The sequence below is a fragment of the Salvia hispanica genome, chromosome 6, assembly GCF_029641045.1.
Source record: "Salvia hispanica isolate PSC_SH4W2 chromosome 6, Shi_PSC_v1, whole genome shotgun sequence".
NCBI classification, from domain to species: domain Eukaryota; kingdom Viridiplantae; phylum Streptophyta; class Magnoliopsida; order Lamiales; family Lamiaceae; genus Salvia; species Salvia hispanica.
Window position 1 is genome coordinate 44169783 of NC_142697.1, and position 27134 is coordinate 44196916.

The 27134-nt window shown below is 35.4% G+C and overlaps 3 protein-coding genes and 2 pseudogenes across 5 annotated transcripts; 4 read left to right on the forward strand and 1 right to left on the reverse strand.

The window, feature by feature from the left end:
* The first annotated feature begins 2424 nt into the window (after positions 1–2424).
* Positions 2425–4133, forward strand: LOC125204919 (tetrahydroberberine oxidase pseudogene; annotated as a pseudogene).
* A 3627-nt stretch (positions 4134–7760) lies between these two features.
* On the forward strand, positions 7761–9497 carry LOC125204925 (berberine bridge enzyme-like 8). Its single transcript, XM_048103699.2, has one exon. It carries the CDS (start codon positions 7771–7773, stop codon positions 9352–9354), a length of 1584 nt encoding a protein of 527 aa, XP_047959656.2. The 5' UTR covers positions 7761–7770; the 3' UTR covers positions 9355–9497.
* A 4724-nt stretch (positions 9498–14221) lies between these two features.
* LOC125203494 (berberine bridge enzyme-like 21) lies at positions 14222–16063 on the forward strand. The gene has a single exon (XM_048101846.2). The coding sequence runs from the start codon at positions 14317–14319 to the stop codon at positions 15910–15912; it is 1596 nt and encodes a 531-aa protein (XP_047957803.2). The 5' UTR covers positions 14222–14316; the 3' UTR covers positions 15913–16063.
* A 5305-nt stretch (positions 16064–21368) lies between these two features.
* LOC125208425 (monolignol oxidoreductase AtBBE-like 15 pseudogene) lies at positions 21369–23152 on the forward strand (annotated as a pseudogene).
* Positions 23153–23154: 2 nt separating this feature from the next.
* LOC125208427 (dihydroceramide fatty acyl 2-hydroxylase FAH2-like) lies at positions 23155–25870 on the reverse strand. Of its 3 annotated transcripts, none has more exons than XM_048108033.2 (7): positions 25726–25870; positions 24829–24909; positions 24572–24664; positions 24260–24456; positions 24034–24139; positions 23672–23818; positions 23155–23511 (listed from the first exon to the last, which is right to left on the reverse strand). In XM_048108033.2, the coding sequence occupies exons 2-7, from the start codon at positions 24877–24879 to the stop codon at positions 23392–23394; spliced, it is 714 nt and encodes a 237-aa protein (XP_047963990.1). In that variant the 5' UTR covers positions 24880–24909; positions 25726–25870; the 3' UTR covers positions 23155–23391. The 3 variants fall into 3 exon arrangements, with proteins under 3 accessions (XP_047963990.1, XP_047963991.1, XP_047963992.1); XM_048108034.2 differs by lacking the exon at positions 25726–25870 and adding an exon at positions 25394–25702; XM_048108035.2 differs by lacking the exon at positions 25726–25870 and adding an exon at positions 25198–25352.
* Positions 25871–27134: the final 1264 nt, after the last annotated feature.

Sequence of the window (27134 nt, forward strand, 5' to 3'; positions counted from 1 at the left end):
TGCCTCGAATTCCGTGCAAGTCATCGATTCTAGACTTTGTTGTTTAAGTTTTCACTTCATTAATATAATCGTGCAAGAAAGTTCGATCATGTAATATTGAAATTTAAATTATTAAATAAGTTAATTACTCCCTTTGTCCCATTAAAAATGCAACGTTTTCCTTTTTTGATTGTCCCATTAAAAATGAAACGTTTCCTTAAATGGAAACAACTATATTTCTACTTTTTCATCTCTCTTATTTTACTCTCTCTTCATTAACTCACAAAATAACACTACATAAAATTCCGTGGCGATTCTCAAATGTTGCATTTTAAGTGGGACAGAGGGAGTACTTAGTAGTTAGTATTACTTAACCATATATTCTCTCATGTGCAATAATTAGTTTGTTTAGGGAAATTTCAGCGTTTTATGTATCCCTCTGTCCGGCATTAAGAGTCCCGGTTGACCATTTTCATCCATCCGACATTAGGAGTACCAGTTAGACATTTCCATAAAAAGTAAAATAAAAATACTATAAAATAAAATACTAAAAAGCACAAATAAAAACACATCCAAAGAATAAGCAAATAATAATGCAAATGAGTCCCACATTACACAATCACACACTTCAATTATTACACATTCAAACATTCTTTAAAACCCGCACTCAACTCAACCAGGACTCCTAATATTGGATGGATGGAGTAATTAAGAAACTCCCTTCATTGGGTAGTAAAAAATTTATTAACCATTTATTGTAAATATGAGATGACACGCACTCCCTCCGTCCATGAAAAATAAGGCACTTTGTGAATGACACGAGTTTTAATGTAAAATTGGTAAAATAAGAGAGAAGAAAAAAAGTAAGAAAGGAGTAGTGTTAGTGGAATGTGGGGTCCATATTATTAGTAACAGAAAAGTAGTGTTAGTGGTATGTGGGGCATATTATTAATAAGAGAGAAGGAAAAAAGTAAGAGAGAAGTTGTTGAAAACTTTCCTTTTTTGAATGTGCCCTATTTTTCGTGGACAACCAAAAATGACAAATGTGCCCTATTTTTCGTGGACGGAGGGAGTATTATCTTATCGATAAACAGACTAAAAGGATAAAATGAGAAACATATTGTGCCGCATATGGAATATTATTTAATTGCATAGTACTATAAAATATCAGCCCTAGAAACATAGTACTCTATCCGCCCCACAATAGGAGTCACTCTTATTGTGGGCACGAGTTTTAAGAAATGCAAAAATTGTATGTTAAAAAAGTTAGTGGAATATGAAACCAACTTTTTTATATTAGTTTTATAATTAAATGTGAGTGAAGTGAGGTGGTGGAATGTGAGATCTACTTATCATAAATGGTAAAAATGAAGTGTGACTCTTATTATGGTACGAACCAAAATTGGTACGAACCAAAATGACTATAACTCTTATTGTTGGATGGATGGAATATCACTATCTATGATAATAATAATTATTATTACAAGACAGGTTATTATTTGGGGTAGATTAGATCATAAGACACTATCTTATGGATTTAATTCATTTAAGTCAATAGTAATAAATTTATAATCCAGACAAATCTCCAAATTTACATATTCACTCTTCGTTGAAGTTTTATTTTTAAATTAATTAGTCAATGAGGTTAATAATATTATTGATAGTATCTAAAAAATATTGTTAGGGTTGTAATTGCTTCTTAGTTTTGCTTTGCTTTTCTCTAATTTTGTAACCTATGATCGTGCATCAGCAGCCGTTTTATTTTAATCACGCCAGTCGCGATATAATCATATATTCATCTGACAAAATCTTTCTACTCTTTCTATTATCTATTTGTCTTTAGAAGCCCTGCTGGCCTAAGATTTAATTTCAATTTTTAATATCTTAGAGACAGTAAGTAACTATTCAAATGCTAGAATCATCTTAAATAATGACGTCCATGATTTAATTTAGGGGGAGACTTGCGCGAGTTTCACATCAATAATCATTTGAACTAATCTATGGACAAAGATGTTTCATACTCTATCTGTTCTATTTTGGTTTGAGTGTTTCTTTCCATCAGAAAGATTAAAAAATGAGTATTTAGAAGTTAAATGGAGAAATTATAATAAAATAAAAGAGGGAAATAAAGAATAAAGTATGAGAGAAAATAAAAATTTTGCTATAAAAGGAAACAACTCGAATTTGTTTTAATATCTACTGGTGATCCACGACGTGGCATCTATAGTTTAATTTATGGACAAAGTTACTCGAATTGCAAATCAAACATTCCAACTAACATATGATATGGGCATATATTTTATTGTTAATACAGTTACTTATGAAGACGTGGTTGTGACAAGCACAATAATATAGGAGTATAAATTAATAATCAATACTAGTTTTCCATACTCTTTTATCTATAAAAACATCGAGATTCATACTTACTACGCACAATTACTAACAATGAAAACTCCATCGATCTTTTCTCTTACATTAACTCTTGTTGTCATCTTATCTTATTCAGCTGCAACTTCTGCTGATAAACATGATGATTTTCTCAAATGCCTCAAACATGAATTCCACAACTACTCCTCAATTTCCAACCTTGTTTACACCCAAACCAACTCATCTTTCATCACAATCCTACAATCTTCCATCAAAAACCTTAGATTCTCAACACCAACCACACCTAAACCGCAAGTGATTATAACCCCAGACCACGAATCCCAAATCCCGCCTCTCATATGTTGCGCTAAGCAAAGCGGATTAGAGATCAGAACTCGAAGCGGAGGCCATGATTTCGAAGGACTATCCTACGTGGCGCAAGTCCCGTTCGTGGTCATCGATTTGATCAATCTCAGCGAAATAAACGTCGACGTCGAGAATAAAACTGCATGGGTGGGAGGCGGCGCAACCATTGGTTCTTTATATTACAGAATCGCTGAGAAAACCCCGGTTCTCGGGTTTCCCGCCGGCATCTGCCCATCTGTGGGAGTCGGCGGGCACTTCAGCGGAGGCGGCTACGGCCCATTGCAGAGGGAATACGGCCTCGCGGCAGATAACGTCATCAATGCAAGAATCGTCGATGCCAGCGGCAGAATCCTGGACAGGAAATCAATGGGTGAGGATTTGTTCTGGGCCATCAGAGGCGGCGGAGGCGCCAGTTTCGGCGTGATTACTGCCTGGAAAGTGCAACTGGTGGATGTTCCAGAAACAGTCACTGTTTTCAGAGTTGACAGGACGCTGGAACAGAACGCGACTCGAATCCTCCACCGCTGGCAACACGTGGCTCCGGAGATTGACCGAGATTTGTTCATATGGGCCTTAGCAAGCAAGGTGAACACTACCATCACTGTGTCCTTCTCTTCACTGTTTCTCGGCGGCGCCGCGAATCTAACGGCGTTGATCCAAGAAAAGTTCCCGGAGCTAGGGGTAGTGAGGGAAGACTGCATCGAGACTAGCTGGGTCAAATCCACCCAATTCATGACCAGTTTTCCGATCGAAATACCGACGGAGATTCTGCTCAACAGAAGTCAGGCCGGCGGTGTGAGATACGACAAAATGAAATCAAACTACGTGCAGGAGCCCATTCCCGAGTCCGGCTTAGAAGGCGTGTGGAGATATTTGAATGAATTGGAAGGGAGGGAGAGGGTGGCTATCGTCTTTACTCCGTACGGCGGAAGAATGGCGGAGATCTCGGGTTCCGCCACTCCTTTTCCTCACAGAGCTGGCAATCTCTACGCCTTCAGTTTCTACGTCTCTTGGGGAGAAGAGAAGGATTCGGAGAGGTATATAAGCTGGTCGAGGAGGTTGTATGACTACGTCACTCCTTATGTCGCGGGATCTCCGAGGGCTTCGTATTACAACTACAGAGATCTCGACCTTGGAGTGAACAACGTTGTTGGAAAGACGAGCTATGCGCAAGCGAGTGTTTGGGGTAGGAAATATTTCGGCAACAATTTCGATCGTCTTGTTCGGGTGAAAGGCATGGTGGATCCACATAATTTCTTCAGGAACGAGCAAAGTATTGTTCCTAACTATATTTAGTCATCAAGATTGCAACACAGTGTTTATTTACAAAATTGATTGTGTTATTGAATAAGTATCTCACGTCTATTTAATCATTTGTACTATATATGTGTGTGCGAAATATATCTACTATTTTTCTCCTACTTTTCTGTAATATGTCTATATATTTTTCCACATATATATTTATTGCTCTACACAAGGGGACAACTCTATGCAATGTAATATTGGACTACATTTTGGGATTGTATTCCTGCGTCGAAAACGAACGACTTAATTATATCAATTGCATTAAAACATCTTACCGAAGTTGTGGGGTGCAAATATACATTGGTATGGGAGAGTTCTGCCTTTAAAAGAAGCTTTTGCGTGAGCAATAGTGGACGAAACAGAATCGAAGATGTCAGCTTTTGTAACACAAACATTGGTGAGAATCCAATGCCCATAAACCTAAGGCTTCCTTCGCAAAGTCTGTCCACGAAGGGTGAGTTAGGGCATAAGATCATATCAAAAGGCATAGTCAATGGACAAAATGTGAATATAATATTCCTATATGCTAGGTTAGTTGATAGATGGTTGTCGATTCAAGAATGTAATGTGTCCATATTCTCTGTAGTATAATAAACTAAGTGATTTGGCAGAGATAAATTAAATTGCTGAAAAATTGTTTTGATGTTAATTAATTTGATCCTAGCTATCTTTTTTCCAATGCCACAGTAGTGTTAGTTGGCCAATTTCGAGGGATACCAACATACAAAATTTCATGTATTTACACACACAATTTATGAATTATCCAAAAAGTAATATTAACAATTAATTCACGAGTATACAGATCATTAACCCTACATGAACACCAATTTTTAATTTATGAGTTAGTCTGGGATGTCGATCTAAATTAAGTAAAACCTGGAATTCAGGAATTGGTTGATGCTGAAAACACCATTTTAAAATACTTAATCAGAAGGCTGGGTGCATAATTGGAATTCTTTATAGTTAACTTCTTTAACACTCTATACATTGCTGTTACTGTCTCGTTATGATTCACATTTTATTTTATTCACCAAAGTCAACTTATACCTAACTTATACCTCCATAGTAATAGAGTCATTTTGTCATTTTGGTACGTTCCATAGTAATAGAGTCATTTCTCTTTTTAGTAAAAGTCAACACATTTTTCCATAACTACTTTTTTCTCTCTTACTTTTTTCTCTTTTCATCTCTCTACCTTTTTTTATCCACTTTATTCTTCTTTTACTTAATTTACCTAACATAATTTTTCTTAATCTTCGTGCCCAAAAAAAATTTCTCCATTACTGTAGAGCGGAAGGAGTATATAATATTATCACCAATTCAATTTGGGCTTTTAACCTAAATGTCTCAGCCCATTAAATGATGGGCTTAAATTTTCGCCTTCATTTTGTGCTTCTGTTAAATATACCACATATTATGCCATCCACTACGTTGACACACTTGACATGTGAAGTGAGTCGTTTTTACTTTTAACTAAATGGAGTATTATTATTATTATCTTTTCATTTATAAAAAATAGTCTTATTTTATTTTTTTAGAATATAAAAAAAAAAGTCTCATTTTCAAAATAGAAAAAGTTTTTTATATCTTATCTATTTTTTTTCCTCTCTTCCATACTTTACATATTTTTTCTTCATATCTCTCTTACTTTATCTATTTTTTCTCATTCTCCCTTACTTTACCTAATTTGTCACTAAAATCCATGCCGATCACAAATGAGATTATTTTTATCAACGGACGAAGTAAATAGCTCAGCTCTTTGAATGTATGAACTAGAATACTTTTTCGTCCCTCTATAAGTAAGTCACTTTTTTACCAATAAATAGTATATTTTCTCTTTTATTTTTTTCTCTCTCATACTTTATTTTCTTTTTGCTATTCTATATTTTTATCTCTCATACTTTATTTTCTCTTCATTTAAATTTTTAAACATCAAAATTTTAAAATCTCATGCTCAAAAAAGTGCTTAGCTGGTGGAATGGAGTGAATATTAATACTACTACTATTAATTTTCGATTTATATTTTCAAATTATATACACGTGGTAGAGTAATACAGTCATGATTAATAAATTAATTAAATGAACACAACACGTTTCTGCACTTTCCAGACAACAATGTAACCAAATAGAATTTGGATACATTACTTAATCAAACTTACATTCTAATATCGGTATCGTAATTATGTAATGTCGTATCGATCATAATCTTCTATATATACTGATCCCCTAAAAATAATTTATAAAATATATATTACCATTAAAATGTCTCGAATTCCGTGCAAGTCATCGATTCTAGACTTTTAATTTGTTGTTTTAGTTTTCACTTCATTAATATATACGTGCAAGAAAGTTCGACAAGTAATATTGAAATTAAAAATATTAAAATAAGTTAAATACTTATTACTTAACCATAAATTGAACCAGACATCACTTTCTTGAAATGATCTTACTATATTATATTTTTTGTTGAAATAGATACATATATAAGTAAAATAAATATATTAAGAACGATTACTCAAAATAAAATAAACATTATAAAAGGAACTGTTGAAGTCAAATATATCCATTGATCATTTTACATTGTGTATTAGTGTAAGTATTATTTTTTCTGGGGTGACTTTTTATATTTTCAACGATCTCTTTCATAACCCTTCTCTCTATTAAATATATTTTCAATTATTAGTGTACCTACGCCAGCAGTATAATTGACTATTACATTAGTCAACCAAGAATTTCATCTATTGTTTTTTAAAAATGAGAACCATCTCTATTAGTGGGAAAGTTAGGCACCAGGCGACGTAGAATTTTACTTCCCATATTTTCTTTTAATTTTCACCAACCATATCCATAATACGTCGATGAAATAGTTTTGGTCATGCATAATTCAAGAAACAATCATAAATTGTACGAAAACTGCAATAATATCACAAGTTTAATCATCCAATGTTCTCTTCGGTGGAAATAAATGAAAACATATATTTTCACAATTTACCAGAGTAAGAGAGAATTTTTTTTTTGTTTCCTCTAATTTAAGATAATACTATGACTATCATAACTCATAACATATTGATATGATAATATATTTCCATTTTTATTGTCCAAGTCCAATTTTAAGGGCCTCGAGTTCGAGTCCACTGTAACGCAGGCTTAAACAGAAACAAAAAGAGTGTGAATTGATGAAATATATTATGAATTATGATCATCTTTTCTTATGATAAATTTAGATCGAAATAGAGCACAACATATTAATCCTCTCCAAAAAAAGTGGGACCTTATTCCATTTTCGGAGTTGGATCCCTGCCATGAAGATGAAGAGAAGCACAATTGGAAATGTTATTCGTCACAATCAAATATTTTATTAAAAAAAACCTACAAATAGTAGTCAAGAAGATAAAGTAATCATTTTCAAACCCAAAAAATCAAAATAGCAGCTAATTTAGACATTTATTATAAGTTGATCGATATCTTATTCGATATTTTCCTTATATGCTGAAATCTACTAACATTTGTATACGTAAAAATGAGGATTATATGTTTGAAGTAAACAAATAATCATTCAAAAATTAACAATGCATTAATCAAGCCGATTGTCAGAGGTCGAATACGTTACCTTCTTTGAATATTTCAAGGTCAAATTATACATTATCTAATTATTATCCGATTTGCATCAAACGTGTCTTCCCACATACTTCAAATTTTCTCTATATAATTCGATCACAAACCCTTAATCACAACATCACATAATTTGCAAACATGAATTATTCAAGAATCACAATATCATTCTCTATCCTCTTCTCCCTCTTTTCCCTCTCATGGGCGAGCTCCAACTCCTCTTCCCACCATGCATTCATCCAATGCCTTGAAAACCACTCCGATCCATCCATTTCTTCACTCATTTACACTCCAAACAACTCTTCCTACTCATCCGTCCTTCAAAACTACATAAGAAACCTCCGCTTCAACGAATCCTACACACCCAAACCCCAAATCATCATCACCGCAAACCAAATCTCCCACATTCAATCCGCCATCTTCTGCGGCAAAGCTCACGGAATGCAGATGAAGATCCGCAGCGGTGGCCACGACTACGAGGGCGTGTCGTACTGGTCTGACGACCCCACCTTCTTCGTCTTAGACATGTTCAATTTCCGGTCCGTCAACGTCACCGTCGAAGACGAGTCGGCGTGGGTCGAGGTCGGGGCGACTCTCGGCGAAGTCTTCTACGGAATCGCCGAGAAAAGCCCCGTCCACGGCTTCCCCGCCGGAGTCTGCCCCACCGTGGGCGTCGGCGGACACTTCAGCGGCGGAGGCTACGGCAACATGATGCGGAAGTACGGCCTCTCGGTCGACAACATCGTCGACGCGACGATGGTCGACGTCCGCGGCCGCCTCCTCGACCGGAGGGCCATGGGGGAGGATCTCTTCTGGGCCATCACCGGTGGCGGGGGCTCCAGCTTTGGCGTCGTGGTGTCGTACAAAATCAAGATCGTGCCCGTCCCGGAAACCGTGACGGTTTTCCGGGTCGTGCGGGATTACGACGAAAATTTCGTCGACCTCGTCCACCGCTATCAGGAGATAGCGGCGGACGAGTTTCCCAAGGAATTGTTCCTTAGACTGACACTCAGTGTGGTCAATGGAACCAACAGGGCTACTTTCCGCGCGATGTACCTTGGGAACTCGCGAGATTTAGTTGCCCTGATTAACAACAGCTTTCCTGAAATGGGACTGCTATTGTCAGACTGTCTAGAAATGAGCTGGGTCCAGTCAGTACTTTTCTGGACAGACTTCCCCTTAGGAACTCCTGTTGCAGAGCTCCTGAGTAGGGTTCCGCAGTCTCTAACGTACCTAAAGAGAAAATCGGACTACCTGAAGAAACCCATTCCGAAACAAGCACTTGACCTCCTATTCAAGAAAATGGTCGAGTTGCGGACGCCACAGCTGACGTTCAATCCATACGGCGGAAGAATGGCCGAGATTCCCGCACCAGAGAAGCCGTTCCCCCACAGGGCCGGCAACATTGCAAAGCTACAATACGCGACGAATTGGAACGAGGAAGGCGCAGAGGCTGCGGACCGGTACTTGACACAGACGAGGGAGTTGTACGAGTTTATGACTCCTTACGTCTCAATGGCGCCTAGGGAGGCTTTCTTGAACTACAGAGATCTCGACATCGGAATAAATCACAATGGGAAGAATAGCTACATGGAAGGGCTAGTGTACGGCGCGAGCTACTTCAAGGAGAATTTCAATAGGTTGGTGAAGGTGAAGACCATAGTTGATAAGCATAATTTCTTTAGAAACGAACAAAGTATTCCAGTTTTCCCATGGAAAAAGTGATCAAATATAGTAAACATGTGTGATTCGAATGAAATATATAGCTAGCTAGATTTGTGACTATGGAATTTGTAGAATGTGTACCATTTTGCTTTTATTGATTACTAGTATATTTTATTTGTAATAGTATTAAAATTAAGTGCGAATTCGTTACCCCATAATTATCATCAAGAAGTCTTAGCTGAGAGAAATTTTATTAAAATTTTCTATTTGAATATCGTAGTTACTTATCCTTTCTAATAAATGTCTAATATGTGGAAATTTTTGTAGATAGTGAGATTGGGACATTTATGTGATTATATCATTATTATAGAGTGTAGAATATTGACAATAAGGAAAGAATTGAAGTCGTCTTTTAACCGAACTGAACTTGATACTTTATATAGTATGCTGTCACTTTAAAATAAACCAGAATTTTCGGTTTTAATTAGTAGATATAATGTTAGAATTAGGATGATCGATTTCATCTGTTCGCTTTGTTTCATCAGCCAGACCCAAAAATAATGTGTACTACCATAATGCCATTGACCCTATATTTTAATTATTTATATCCTAACTAGTTATTTCGATGGGGCATGTTAGGGTGCCACCACCCTTTAAAATAACATCATACCACCATTCCTAGTCAATCATTTGTACACGTGGACGAATAATAAGCTGCCACGTGGCCAAAAAAATCTGAAAAAAGATGGTCAGCAATTTGCTGGTCTTTATCCAGCAATATTTCTTGTCCAACAATATCTGACACACTATACAGCAATCTATAGATTGCTGTGTAGTGTTTGTAATATTGCTGTGTAGCGTTTATAATATTGATGTATAAGTGGTGTCACGGTGTCATTTTAAGAGGGGTTGTCATTTTAACACAAACCTATATCGATGTATTTATATTTTCTTCTAATCTTCCCATCTTTCAATTTAACTTTCTCAAAAATAATTTCAAAAAAATAGAGGCGTGCAAATAATTTATTTAATTAATAAATTATAATAAAGAATTTTATGTACTTCTAAAAGACTAAAACCATGAACTATGAATTACAATTAGACAAAAATAACTTACAAATAACTTGAAACCGTCTAATTATCACAATTTTTACTTTATAAATAAATTCAAAATTACATAAAGAAATGTGAGAAATGCATGAAAAAAAAATTATTTTCTGTATTGCCTAGTTCGACTCACTCATGAAATTGGGTTAGGCCGGCCCAGCCCATTTACTAATGCCTCACGAACAATTTGTAATGGGCCTTGGCCATATTGTAAGGAAGTCTTTCACCGGCCCATGATGATTTGTTTGATGCTATTGTCCACTTGTTTTTGTTCTCATTCATTAATGTTCATTAATATTTAAATCTAACTGCCAACGTTCTAATAATACAAAGAACCAAAGATAACAAACAAACCTAATTAATTAACAGACAAAATACATTTAAATTTGGAACCCCAAAACACACATATTTCCACCACCATCAATGTTCTCATAAGTCATATCCAACTGAAGCCAATCCAAAAAAAAAGAACGGAAATTTCGACAAATTAAATTTATTTCTAGCTATTTTCTCTCTCGTATTTCCTCTCGTGCCAAGACAATCACTCAAACCTCACGATTTGCTATAGAATTCCACTTCATACTATTGTAAACATGTAAGAAATGTCACACGTGAATTTTGGCGTACCCCATCATCATCTTATCTAAGTGCCGGAATGATATATTTGTCACTACACGAGTGAATTTTCATAAATGTGAATGTTTTTTTTTAATTATACTTACATTAGGATTAGGACATACTATATATTTAATTTCTAAACGTTATCGTCCAATGAAATATTAGTAGTTTTTCCAATTATTTTTATTACTAAATAATTCTTACAATTCTAACTTATAAACACAACTACATATGAATATACTTAATTTGTAAACATTATTATCCAATGAAATAATTAAAATAGATATTCACATCCAATTAATTTTTTTTATATCTCATTCTTAAAATATTGTTATAAAACGACTACATGCATATGTAATTAAATTTCTTAATGCTATTATCCAATGAAATAATTAAAATAGATATTCACATCCAATTAATTTTTATTACTAAATAATTATTAATATTCCAATTATACATGCATATATAATTAACTTTTTAAAGTCATAATCCAATGAAATAATAATACTAGTCATTCACGTCTAATTAACTTTTTATTACTAAATAATTATTAAAATTCCAAGTTATAAAAACGACTATATACATATATAGTATCATCCAACAAAATATGCAATAAAAATATTTGTTCTCATCTAATTATTTTTTATTAATTCATCTTTTGAGATTCTATGTTATAAAAACAACTGCATGCATATATATTTAATTTCTAAACATTATCATCCAATTGAATACTAGAAGTCATTCACATCCAATTGTTTTCATTGCTAAATAATTCTTATAATTCTAAGTTATAAAAACGACTGTACATGTATAAACTTTATTTCTAAACGTTATCATCCAATGGAATAATAATAGTCATTCACATCTAATTAACTTTTTAATTATTAAATCATTCTTGAAAATTCAAAGTTATAAAAACGACATGCCTATAATTACTTTCTTCATTTTATCATCCAATGAAATAATAATAATAATAATAATAATAATAATAATAGTTAACTGTATCCAATTAATAATAATAATAATAATATTAATAATAATAATAATAATAATAATAATAATTCACTTTCAATTTCTTAATTTTTTAATGTTATCATCCAAACAAATACCTTCTTGTATTATCTCATTTTTTTAAATCTTCTCGTCATGTGAGTTGTGTGTATATTAGTACAAAATATAATTGACGTGAATATATCATCTTCATATTATTTTTTCGGAATTGAAATTCATCCTCGGAGCATTGTTCGACTCATTCGTACATAATATTTCGTCTTCATCGTTGGATTCAAATATATTAGTACAAAATATAATTGATGTTAGCAATGAATATTATATTACTCAAACTTTTGAGGATTCAACCACTTTCTTAATAAATTTAAAAGTTCTAAATAATCTTATATATATTTTATTATGTTTATGGTACTTCTAGATACATTATTATATTGATTTGTTTACGATATGCATAAAACACAATTTGAAATTTGAAATTTAGATTAGCTCCATTTGTAATTTCCCTAAATAATGCGCCAGAATTTAATTATATTACATCAATGTAATTTGAGAGTAATATGACTTTACAAATATAATAAAAAGGGTAATATAGTAAGGAAATAATAGTTGATAAAAAACCGTTTTAAATAAAAATCGGTTCAAAATTCAAGGGTATTTTGTATATATAATGTTTGTTAATTTATCTTTACTCCTTTCTCAAGGGTATTTTGTATATATAATGTTTTGTTAATTTATCTTTACTCCTTAAGAAAGGGTATGTATAAACCTTTATTAATACAAAAAAAAATGTCAATGTTACGTAATAGGGTGAATGTCATTACTCATTATCGACTTTTCTTCGTTTAGTGCAAATCATTCCTCTAGAAAATTTATGACAATATCAAATTATACCTACTACGCTTCAATTTAATTAATTGCATTGCCTGTACAAAATAATTGATTTTTTTCGATTAACCTTTCAAAAACTCCAAAATTTATTTTGCGGCGATGACATTTGGCAAGTGTAAATTTTATTTATGATTACGCAATAAGATACAGCACACAGCAATCATCCAACCACAGATTTGGCAATACTTACAAATATTTGTTTGACTTTGGAAATTTTTTTCCCGAGTCAATGCTTAATTTAACTCCATTATATCACATAAAATAACTTCTTTTTTCCTTTCATATTAATGTTAAATTGTCAAAATATTATGAAATTCAATCAAATTTTAAAATAGCCAATATATACGATTTGTTCGCAATCATCTCAGGGCAAAAAATGCTACATCCAATTTTTCAACTGTCAAATCAGATATAATTTCATCAAAATATTCGTCATATGTGATTATTACAAACAAAATCTAATTCCATCAAATATTTCATCAATTTGTCTTTATATTAATTACTCTTACTAGTCTATTATTTCAGTGAATTGCTCGAAATGTAAATTACTAGACATAAAAATGAGTCTTTTTCCCAATAGATTATTGGAAAAGTAATCGTACGTGAGTTTTCATTCTTTGATAGTACTCCCTTAGTCCTAGATAATTCGTCCCAATTTTCCATTTCGGTCCGTCCCACATAATTTGTCTCATTTCACTTTTATTATTTTTGACAGTGGACCTCATATTCCACTAACTCATTTCTACTCACATTTTATTATAAAACTAATATATAAAGGTAGGACCCACATTTCACTAACTTTTTCAACCCACTTTTCATTACAATTCTTAAAACCTGTGCCCGGTCAAAATGACCCGAATTATTCGGGACGGAGGGAGTAGTAGACTATTAGTAGTATAAATTATTACTCCACTTGAAGACCTAAATTATTCGTTTTGCAACAGCTTTAATATCTTATTTTCCTATAATATAAACATCTGCAAAAGCCACTAATTATTCTCTACCCACAGCAGAGGCAAGAATATACTTCACTACATATTTTATTTACTATTCATAACACATTATCTATATTTATTTCTTTTTTTTTTAATGCAAAGTGTAATTAAACGGCATAATATTTATCCCTACATAATATCGCCAAAACCTCACATGCACAATTAATAAATTGGGTCCACTTTCTCATTTCTTCCTCCAATTATGCAATTAATCACCCTACGCAAAAAGGCAAATATCTAAATTTAACATTTCAAATCATATTATACCCAAATTAGGCATGAAGAGATTAGGCAAAATTCAACACAATCGCACAAAATCCGACATGATTAAGTTAGTAAATTAAATTCTTGCATATAGTTGTATATATATGTGCACAATGCTAGAGTTCGTACCACATCAAAAATGAAGAGATTTTTCTTCTTCCTAAATTTCATTTTCGTCTGCACCTCCGCTCAAGATGTCTACGACCCGTTTGTCAAGTGCCTCTCCGACGCCAAAATCCCCAAAGCCGAAATCGAAAAAATAGCATACTCCCCAAACAGCCCCTCCTTCCCAACAGTCCTCCAAGCCTACATCAGAAACCGCCGCTTCAACGTCTCCACCACCCGCAAACCAAGCATCATCGTCACTCCCACAACGGAGCCCCAAATCAGCGCCGCCGTCGTCTGCGCCAAGACGCTCTCCATCCAGATCAAAATCCGCAGCGGCGGCCACGACTACGAGGGCATCTCCTACGTCTCCGCCGCCGCCTCGCCCTTCCTCATCCTCGACATGTTCGCCTTCCGCTCCATCGCCGTCGACGTCGCCGACGAGTCCGCCTGGGTCGGCGCCGGCGCCTACCTCGGCGAGCTCTACTACCGCATCTCCGAGAAGAGCAAGCTCCACGCCTTCCCCGCCGGCATCTGCCCCACCGTCGGCGTCGGCGGCCACGTCAGCGGCGCCGGCTACGGCAACCTGCTGCGCAAGCACGGCCTCACCGTCGACCACGTGGTCGACGCGAGGATCGCCGTCGCCGACGGACGGATCCTCGACCGAAAATCAATGGGCGAGGATCTGTTCTGGGCCATCCGCGGCGGGGGCGGGGCCAGCTTTGGAGTAATCATATCTTTTAAAATTAAACTGGTCCCCGTCCCCGCCGCAGTAACTGTTTTCCGTCTCGAGAAATATGAGACGGACAACAGAACAGATTCCGTTTTCCAATACCAACAGATCGTCGACAAAATCGACGACCGTCTCTTCATCAGAGTTCTCCTCCAGCCGGTAACACGTAACAAGAATAAAAGCGTCCGCGCCACCTTCATCGCGCTCTTCCTCGGCGGCGCCGATGAGCTCCTCCCAATCACAAATTCCCAATTCCCGAAATTAGGGCTCGAAAAATCGGATTGCAAAGAAATGACGTGGATTGAATCAGTCCTATTCTGGGGCAATTTCGACAACAAAACATCTCCGTCCGTGCTGCTGAACAGAAAGCCGGACAAAATCAACTTCCTGAAACGGAAATCGGATTACGTGAAAACCCCGATTTCCGTTTCAGATTTGGAAACAATCTTCAAAAAAATGGTGGAAATTGGGAAAGTGGGGCTTGTGTTCAACTCCTACGGCGGGAGGATGGCGGAGATCCCGGCGTCCGAAACGCCGTTTCCTCACCGCGCCGGGAATCTGTTCAAGGTCCAGTATTCGGTGAGCTGGGAGGACGAGGGGGAGGCGGCGGACAAGGACTACATCGAGCAGATAAGGGCGCTGTACAGTTTCATGGAGCCGTACGTTTCGAGTAATCCGAGGGAGGCTTACTTGAACTACAGAGATTTGGACATTGGAACCACCGACAACGGTAAGGACAGTTACAGTGACGGAAAAGTGTACGGCGTGAAGTATTTCAAGGGGAATTTTGATAGGCTGGTGAAAGTGAAGACGGCGGTTGACCCCGACAACTTTTTCAGGAATGAGCAGAGTATTCCGGTTTTGCCCTCGAGTGGAGGGAGGAAATCCGGGAAATAGAGGGGTAAAATTGGAAGAGAGGGTATACAGTTATTGGTGATTTGGTGTTCTATTTTACAGTTGATATGGTGCAATTCGTTATAGAATTTTTTTGTACTTTCTATACATTGTACTTTTAAAAGATTATATAAAATGAGATGAGATTTAATAAGTTGGATATTTATGGTGATGATTTGAAGCAATTTTGTGGAACATAAGTTGTCCACGCCTTACGAGGTATGCTATGTGGGGTAGCTACAAAAATTAGGCATCTTTAATTTGAAGATGAGACATGCCTAAACACTGAGGATCGAAATCCAAATCTTAAAATGTTTAAGGATGGATGATTAGAGTCTACTTGTTGAAGAAATTTACATATGAATTTATTACTCTTTTCATTTATAAAAAAATTGTTTTATTTAATGATTTTTAAATATTTATAAAAAATAGTCTCATTTTTTAATAAAAAAAATTTATTATACTTTTCACTTTTTCTCCTCTCTCTCATACTCCCTCCGTTTCATAGTAACAGATGCATTTCTTTTCGGCATGTAGACTAAGAAAAATTATGTTAGGTGAGTTAAGTAAAGGGAGAATAAAGTGGAAAATGAAAAAGGTAGAGAGATGAAGAGAGAAAAAAGTAAGAGAGAATAAAGTAGGTGTGGAAAAATGTATTGACTTTTACTAAAAATGGAAATGGCTCTATTAATATGGAACGTATCAAAATCGCAAAATGACTCTATTACTATGAAACGGAGGGAGTACTTTACAAAAAATGCCAAAAACTACCAAGAAATGGGGTTAAATCTCTCATTTCCATTGTTTGCTTTACAAGAAACAATTCATTGAAGCCCGAGAATTGATGGTAAATCCACACTATTCATAACAAATAGAGCATATTTATTTCTTTCAAAATTGGTAAGATTTGCTATCTTGTTTCAATTATTGTGGGCCATGCCTACCAAAATCTTTACGGGCCTATTTCTGTAGAAATGAAATTGAAAAAGTGAACACGTATTTCTCATTAAAACTCGCACTGTCAACAAATAAGACTATATTTTTTGGACAGATGAAGTATTTTAGTTGATAATTCTAGTCTTAGATTATTCAAAAATTAATTAGTACTAGTAGTGATTTTCGTTGATGTGTTGATCCAGTCAAACTTAAAGTGATAGTATTATTGATCTCATTAATCAATGATATTATATACAATCAGTTTTAGCTAATGGGGGATTCACTCAAATTAGTCAGAATTAACTAAGTTGGCTTGCAAATCCCCTCTCCAAAAAAGTTTGATTAAAAATCCATGATATTTTAGGATCATAAAATCCTAATCTAGACTTTAAATAACAAAATTTTATATTTTACTGAAAAAAAAAGTTTGGACTTTGTGATGCATGGCTATGTGGAAAAAAGTTTGAACTTTGTGATGGAGGGCTAGATATAATTGGTTCACCTAGTGGGGTTAATTAATTGACTGGATTTAATTAATTGTACCAAATTTTCTCGAGAACGTGATTAGTCTTATCAAATATCTTAAAACAAGTTATTCAATATAAGGGACGTGACTTAATATGGTAGCTAAGAAGAAACTAAGAAAGTTGACTGTTTATTATAATGCCAAATTGCTAATAGTGTATTACTCATTACTAAATTGGTTAGCAAAATTCTTTTGTTAATATATATGTGATCCGTGATCATGATTATTAATTAGGTTAATCTTAAATATTAGCACTTGTCCTTTTTCAAAAGGTATCATGGAATAAACTCTTTACATGTTTTTCAAATGTACAAGGGCCTACAAAAATCACGAATCATTCTCATCATGTGAACTATATACACAACAAGAAAATTTCAATGCTTATACGCAACAAGAAAACCTTCAATTATTGTGACACCATATTAAAAGAATCTCACTAGTGTATTGATATAGAATTTAATTAGGGTTTCATTGGTATCCTCTTCATGTATCAAGCACGCTTCAATAAATGATACTGTATCTAGCCAAATAAAATGTGAAAATTAACGCGTGCTTCCTACAGTGTTGGGTGACGGCAGGTCCAACCATGTTTAGGGATGGGCCACATAAATGTGTATGGTTTGTAATACTAAAATGCTATACATATTTGGTCCAATTTATAGTTGACTACTTGACTACATGTATGATCAATGTAAGTTAAGAATATTGATGCAAAGGTAAAAAACATTATGGACATGAAAGCAACTGCGATCTAAGGAGGCGTCGCATCAAGTTCCGGCTTCATTCCTCCGGGTGTGACAGTGCTTGGCATTGTGGAAACTCTAGAACATGATGTGATCCACAGAAGTGAAACCATACTTTCTTGGTGAAGTAAATTATGTGCATATACAAATTTCCAAATAATGGAACTTGGCTCGCAGAAGAATATACAAGGAATATATTGAGCAATAACATAATTAAAATCGAACTTCGATCTTCTTATTGTGAGGAATGAGATGTCCATTTTTTAACTAAATTATGTAATCAGATTTTGAAGAGAAAGTTGGTATATGAGTACAAGACTCTCGTGGTATAAATCTTTTTTTTCTAGGGATTATCACTCATATAAGACCTGCTTGGCATAGCAATTAATTCAACAATTCCCTCTTTTGTAAAGTAGAGTTTGAGCCTCTATAACTATGAATTATTTAGGTAGTATGCATGAGCATTAATGTTCTTAAACGTGTGCATCATTTTTTATATGTGCATTTACAATTTAACGAGCATGATTCTATTAAATCAATAGTATTAGTACATTATACGCAAATAAATTAAGCCAACACAGCATTATCCAATATGGCCATTAATAAGCCCATTTTCAGTAAAAAAAATTCAGAAGGATCCATTAAAGATTAATGTTTCATGGACTCATATATAGTTATATACTAGGCCTGTAAGGCATAACCAAGATATATTTATGAGTTCAACACTTCAAATATATATACTCCTACTAAATTACTTTCATTCTCATAAAGACACATGTAGGCAACTGTGTCAATTTTTTTAAGTGTCATTGGGTAAATCGGCTTACATGATGCTAGTAAATATATTACGAGGATTTCCTTATAATATGGAGTACATGGAAGAGAAACAAATAAATTCAAAGGATGAGTGATCGAACTTTTCGTGTAAGGAGGAGCGATGATTATAGATTGTAGAGTGGGTTGTGCGTTCAGATAGATAATTAGTCTTTTATTCATGTATATATAAATCACATTTTTTATTTTACATGAGTTCTACGAGTGGTTGTTATGTTAAATTGGATTGAATGTATGGATATGTGATTGGTGCAATAGCTATGTCAGTGGTGCAATTGATATATTTTTATAGATATGGCATTAGAATTACTTAAATCATTGAATTAAAGAGGATCTGTGACGGTCTTGATCTGGATCTGAAATCATAGTGGACATATTGGGACCTTCGGGTCAATCATAATGGAACCTTTGGGTCAGATCACAATGGGACATCGGGTCAAATCATATTGGGACCTACAAGTCAAATCACAATGGGACCTACAGGTCAAATCATATTAGGACCTACGGGTCAAATCACAATGGGACCTACGGGTCAAATCATATTAGGACCTTCGGGCCAAATCACAGTGGGACCTACGGGTCAAATCATATTGGGACCTTCAGGTCAAATCATATTGACATATTGAAAATCCCGAGCAGATACCAAGTTTGATTTGTCACATAATAATGAACTGGACGGAGAGGCATATGTATATTGATGTGAAATTGTTTATTATATTTAATGCTTATGGTTATATGTATTGGTTAGAGAATATGTTTGATAATTGTAATGTGAAATTTATATATACACTGAGTTGTGGTCATATTAACCACTAGTATTTAATTTTCAGGAATAAGATATTAGTGATATAGATAGATGTTGGTTTTTGAATGTATCTGATATATGTGTTTTATTTGACATGTGGGTTAATAGTTTTAATTTTTTGGGTTTGTTTATTACTCCATCCGTCCACGAATAGGAGTCTCGTTTCTATCTAGCACGGGTTTTAAGAAATATTAAGAAAAGTGGGTGGAAGAAAGTTAGTGGAATAGGGGTCCCACTTGTATATATTAGTTTTAAATTATATGTGAGTGGAATGAGTTAGTGAAATGTGGGGTCTCTTTACCATTTATGGTAATTATGAACCGGGACTCCTATTCGTGGACTGACCAAAATGGAAAAACGGGACTCTTATTCGTGGACGGAGGGAGTATAAGATATACGTCAGAGGGGTTGGGTGTGACACAAGTGGGACTGGGCTGGGCCTGGGGCGGGGCGGACTTTATTTGATTTTTTTTATTTATGTAGATTAAAGAGATTCTAAAAGTATTATGTCTCACTTACACGAAATCAAAATTGAAATAATAATTAAGTTCATTTACTGACTTGGTACTAATATCATTTTTCATTCTTTACTAAATGAGGAACCACATTTGTAAATAGATGATGATATATAAGTTATTCTATGAAATAACTAATAAATTTTAAAATCCTACTCTATAGTTATTTATTAGAGATTGAGGTTTGAATATCAAAGCTATGAGTAGTAGTTTTAAAAATAAACTTCACAGTCATCCTTTATACATCTTGGACAAAAATAAATATAAGAAAAAAATTGTATACCGTCAATATGGAATATTGCATTCATGTGGATTTAGTTGAGAACTTGGGTATATATTAAATCTATTCAGTGAAATCTTATAAAATTAGAACAATACATAAAATATTAGGATGACTCATGCACAAGATTACATGCATAAATCGGGAAATATATTATTATTAATGATTAATTACATTAAAAATATAAATTATATAAGGTGGGCTGGTCTTGGGCCTGGGCCGGGCCTGGATTTACAAAATGGCCCACATGGAGCCCATTTCAACTATTGAGCCCAGTCCAGGCCCACTCCGTTTCATAGATGGGCAGGGCCTGGGCTGAGTTGGGCCGGGCCAGTTGACAACTCTAGGTTCGAGCTATCACAAAGATAAAAATAAGAACAGCAATCATTTCATTAATTAGGGAACTAAAATAGTTTACTACTAATAATTTTAATTCTTGGGACTAATCTCTAAAAAAGTACTACTAAGTAGAAGTAATTTTTTATATATGACTAATTTGGTTTACAACACTATTTTGCACTAAACTATGACAAGAAATGCATTAAACTAAGTGGGATTTGTCTGATAAAAGTGGGCATGATAATACAGGGGCAAACACTTCATTGCCAAGTTTCAATTTTCAAAGTGGGCATAAGTTTCTGAAAAAATCTATTGAGATTAACAAAATTATTTAGTCGTTTGTAGTGGCAAATAAAATGATTTAGACAATCTAAAACAAACCTCAAATCTAAAAGCTCATTGTGGCCAACAAATTCTTTGCAACTAGGCCATAAATGTCCAAATCTTGTACATAACCATCAAGCATAGAGACCATCAAAATCCATATATACTCCCCTCTTTCTTTTATAACAAAACCAAGCAAACATGATATCTCCTAACTCAATCCTTCTCATACTAAACCTAGCAATTCTTGCACTATCTCTGCCTGCATCCTCCCAAACCATCCCAGACAAATTCTACCAATGCATCACTCTCAATTCCGAGCTCTCCATCCCATTCTCTGCCGCCTTCTTCGCCCCCGGCAACGCCTCGTTCGCCCCTCTCCTACAATCCTCCGCGCAGAATTTCCGATGCCTGGTCTCCACCGTGCCCAAACCTACGCTCATCTTCACCCCCTACACCGAGAACCACGTCCAAGTCGCTGTCACTTGCGCCAAGGACCTCGGCATCCTTCTCCGGGTCCGTAGCGGGGGCCACGACTACGAGTGCCTCTCCTACATCTCCACCACGGCGGACGAGCCCTTCATCGTCCTCGACCTGTCAAAGCTCCGCTCCATCACTGTCGACCTTACGAGCAACAGCACATGGGCCCAGGCCGGCGCCACTATGGGGGAACTCTACTACAGGATCTCCCAGAGGAGCAAGACCCACGGCTACGCGGCCGGCCTGTGCACTAGCCTCGGCATAGGCGGCCACATCACCGGCGGCGCCTACGGCACCATGATGCGGAAATACGGCCTCGGAGCCGACAACGTGATCGACGCAAGAATAGTCGACGCCAGCGGTAGAATCCTCGACCGGGCGTCTATGGGCGAGGACCTCTTCTGGGCCATCCGAGGTGGCGGAGGCGCCAGCTACGGCATCATCCTCGCCTGGAAGGTCAAGCTCGTCCTGGTCCCGGAAACTGTCACGGTCTTCTCTATTCCCAAGACCCTCGAGCAAGGCGCCACGAAGATTCTCTACAAATGGCAACAAATCGCAGACAAAGTCGACGAAGATCTCTTCATGAGAGTCATCATACGGAAGGTGCAGAGTGCCGGGAAAGACGATCGCACGGTCCAAACTCTCTACAACGCCGTCTTCCTCGGAAGATCCGACAGATTGCTCCAGGTGATGCAACAGAGCTTCCCGGAATTGGGACTAACCGAGAAAGACTGCACGGAAATGAGCTGGATTCAATCCGTGCTCTACATTGGAGGCTTTCCGAGAAACGCGCAACCCGAGATTCTCCTACAGGGGATATCTCTCTCCAAAAGCTACTTCAAAGCCAAGTCAGACTTCATCAGAACTCCCATACCTGAAGATGGGCTGCTAGGGCTGTGGAAGAAGATGCTTGAAGAAGATATCCCATTTATAATCTTCAACCCTTACGGAGGGATGATGGCCAATATTCCGGAATCCGAGATTCCATTCCCGCACAGGAAGGGCGTGATATTCATGATCCAGTACATGAGCATCTGGACAGACGATAAGCCAGAGACGGCAGCGAAGCATGTGGATTGGATCAGGAGGCTGTACAACTACATGGCCTCGTACGCCTCCACGTTCCCCAGAGAGGCGTACGTCAACTACAGAGATCTTGATCTGGGAATGAACAAGAACAGATCGAGTTTCATACAGGCGAACTCATGGGGCACGAGGTATTTCAAGGACAATTTCAACAGACTTGTGAAGGTGAAGACTAAAGTTGATCCTGGTAATTTCTTCAGACATGAGCAGAGCATTCCAACTCTGCCATTGATGAACCATGGTGGAGAGAACAGCATGATGCACTAACAAATCTCTATGCTTAGTAATGTAAAAGTTTGACAAGATATGCTATGTTTATTAGTATAAGTGATGTGTTTCAGATTTCACTTTGCAATAAAAACTTGAAATTGAATAGATTGAAAAAAAATGTACATATTGATAATACCAGTTCCTAAACAAGTTAGCTAAGAAGGGGGAACTCCATCTAAACACAAAATCCATAACAATTTATACAGTTGGACACACAAGTTGCTAAGGAGGCACGACGTACATTTTAAAGCTGGACGAACCAAACTGTGGATGCAAAAAGCTCTTTTTTTTAGAAGGCATTTTTGGTAGCTAATATGACTAAAGAAAGAATCTAAAACAAAAAATTATCTACTCTTCCCTTCGACTTTTGATGGGGGTAGAGTTCCAAAGACCTTGTCCCAGAACGAGGAAGTAATGCCATAACCCTTATCCTGGATGCGAAAGTGGTGGTTTAGATGATATTTCTGCACAAGGAGAAAGGAGAGTGGCGTTATTGTCTCTCTTTGGAAAAACGGCCTATTTGGTCGAAAGAGAGGTACAATTATTCTTTCCTATGTTTACAAGAACAAGGATGAGGACAGCCAAAACGGAACAGAACTCTAACAGATAAGCATTACTATTTACCTTGAGGTTTTTTGGATATTCACTGGTGGGCTGCCCGTGGTGCACGTAGTAATGAGTAACATCATACATCACGTATCCCAGAAGTCCACCAGCAAATAAAGCAGGAGCAGTGGTGGGAGTAGCCAACAATTTAACTAAGTTCCATAACTGCAATTGGTATTGGTAACAGGTTGAAAATTAGAACTCGAGGCTTTCATAATTTGCAAGAGAAAGTAGCAATATCAGCAAGTAATGTTGATTTTGAGTTAAATTGCATTATGAAGAAGGACATGATCATAAGTAGAGAAGCATTGGCTGGAAAAAAGAGTGTATCATTCTTTAAAGGAAAAAAAATGCAAGAGAGGCATTAATAAGAAACATACTGGATATAAAAGAACTGCAGTGGCAGCAGGTGGGAAAACGAGGCGCAGACCATCCATAGGGTGCTTATGATGACAGCCGTGCAGTAGATAATGAAGTGTGTTACCCCTGCAAGTTGTTAAAATTTTGGATGTGTTTGGTAAAGACAAGATTATACAAATTGAGATGCACAAAGACTGTTCGAACACACAGAGACTATTAGTTGGAAAAAGGTGTGAGGAAACTCACAAATAACTCTTCGTCTCAATGTGGAAAAGGAATCGATGTAGCGAATATTCCATCAATGTCCAGGTAAAAATGCCAAATGCTACCCATAATGCCACATCAAGAATTGTACGACCCATGTAAATGGACATTGAGAGAAACCAACCGACTACCGGGAGCCAAATAACAGGAATGTACCACCATTTATTCTTCGTCAAAAACTGTTCAAAGAAAAGAGTAACTGATGTAGCCCAGAGATGACTCCCCAAGAAACTATTGAAAACAATTTTGTAGCTATAACATTATTTTTCTAAGTGATTGGCTGCACATCAATACCTCCACGACGTCATTTCCAAAAAATCGAGGGCTTTCTTTGCATACAATTGGCTGGTGAATCCACTCCTGATAATCTTCACCAAGATGGCCGACCTATGAAAGTTCAGACAAATAGATTAGAAACAAGAAGAACGAGATGACTGAATGAGTTATGAGACTAGGTTGATGGAAGAGAAAAAAAGAAAGGCACTATGCTTTATGCAAAAAGTGGAAAAGTTTCAGTTTTCAGAAACACGAATAAAACCAGCGCATTTTACCTGGAAAACAAGGGGTTTGTTTAAGTCAACAGTAAATCCCTGCGCCACCATCTCCGTTCACGTAAACTTAAGTCTGTGACTCTGTGCAGAGTAGATTATAAGAAAAAAAACTTGGCTGAAATTAAAATTTCCACTAAAGCAAGCCATATGAACACATTATATAACAAGTATTGATACTGAGTCATTCTCCATAAACTACAAGAATGCTCACAAGTAATCAAAAGAACATTTTTTCAGTTAGAACATCATGTAAATTTATCACCGAAATCCACAAATCTCGTGATGGGAAGCTACTCACACAACCAGAATTCAAGAGCTCCAAGTGAGCAACTTAAATCATTATATTGAAGCACATTCAAGAATACTAACCTGTCTACTGTGCAACTTCCAGAAAAGCAAAAGAAAATGTGAATAAAAACTATCCAAAAGATATTTTCCACAACTTATGAAGATACAAATTCAACTAATTAATGACAATTAATAAGCTACACGCCTAATGCATATAGCCCATTAAAATTGATCAAACAAGGCAGCTGCACCCAAGTGTTAAAGTCAATTATCTTACCCCTGTTGATTTCACCCTTTCACAATGAAGAAGAATCTTTTGGCATTGTAGTTAAAGCAAAATTAAAGAGAGGGTCCTAATTTTCAAGAGCTATATCTTATCAAAAGAAGGCCTAAGATGTATTAAGATATAAAAATTCAAACTTTATTAGCATTCACATGCTTCTTGAGAGGGATACCTAACGCAATATATTAAATTTATATTTATTGAAAATTCAAACTGAGCCATCGCCATCAAGTATAATCCATAAACAGAAAACCCAAAACAGCAGCAATTGTTCAGCAAAAAAAATAAAATCAAAGATCCATATCCAAAAAAGAAACAAACTTTACTTTTAAGCGGAGAGTTTAAACAAACCCACACTCTCCTGGCCGCCTGCAGCAGTGTCGCAGTTGAACTGCGAATAAAGCGTGAAGTGGATGAAGGAAAGAGTGAAGGAGGCTGGGAATTGGATTCTCCATAAATAAATGAATAAAATTTATAAATAAAATGGGGAGAGAAGATCGTGGCCGCCGATATTCCGACAGCCTGTGATGCTGACTCTCTAATTTCTTAATTAAGGAAAAAAAATCTTAATAATTATTTGACTATATTTGGTAGTCGTCGTTGTGTTTAATTAATTTATTTATTTAATTATCTACGATCTTCACTTAAACTGCCATTCATGTAATCGCCATTGATATTTTGATAATGATAATAAATTCAATAAATATATATCGCTAGGGTCATATTCTAATTCTAATTAATTAAATACGGATTATATATTGCCATATGAAAATATTCTAATAAAAATTTCTCTTATGCTAATTAATTCAATATATATTTCCATATGAAAATATTCCAATAAAAATCTTTCTTATTTAAAAATTAAGAAATAATTTTCACTGCAAATATGATAACTTAATAAAACTGTTTTTTTGGTAATAACTTTATAGAACATTTTACTTTCAAGTTCTCACAATAACAAAAGTTCAATTTTAACACACTAATATTGTTGTACGTATACGGTATATGTAATTAATTAATTTAAAAGAAAATCATGTTCGGATGCAATCGTGTGATAGTATTAAATTTTACTAAAATATGTAGTGTATTTTTTATTTTTTATGACATGATTATTAGTTTCATATTTTTTTATAAAATATGTACACATACATATTAAGACACTTGAATACTTTAGACTTTTACAGCTTTACTTATATAATTGTGGCATTAATTTCATTTTCATATGCTACCAATAATACATAATTTCATCATTACTACCGAAAAAAAAATTGGATTTATAAAATTTTACTTATGATCAGTTATTCATCGAATCAATAGGTATTTCCTTGTGAAATCGTGTTATTTAGATAACTATACAACAACCAATGAATATAACAAAAAAACATATAGATGTTGATTTAATGATTTTAGTACTGCTCGATTCAATAAAGTACTACTCATTAATGTCGCTGGGTTTATTACGAAAATATTATTATGATTTAGAACATCAATAAAATATTTTTTGATAATATTTTTGTGTGGCATGTATTGCACAAAGATACAATTTGAAAATCGTGTGATCTTTTTTATTCTCTTATTGGCATTTTTTTTGTCCAATTGTTGCTGTAATATAGTATTATCGATTTTTTTTCTTTTAAGAAATGATCAGACAATGAAATAAAACTAATTTAATAAAGAAATCTACTTTAGAAATAGCATAGGTTTTTTTGGTTACAAGCATCACTATCGAATTAAA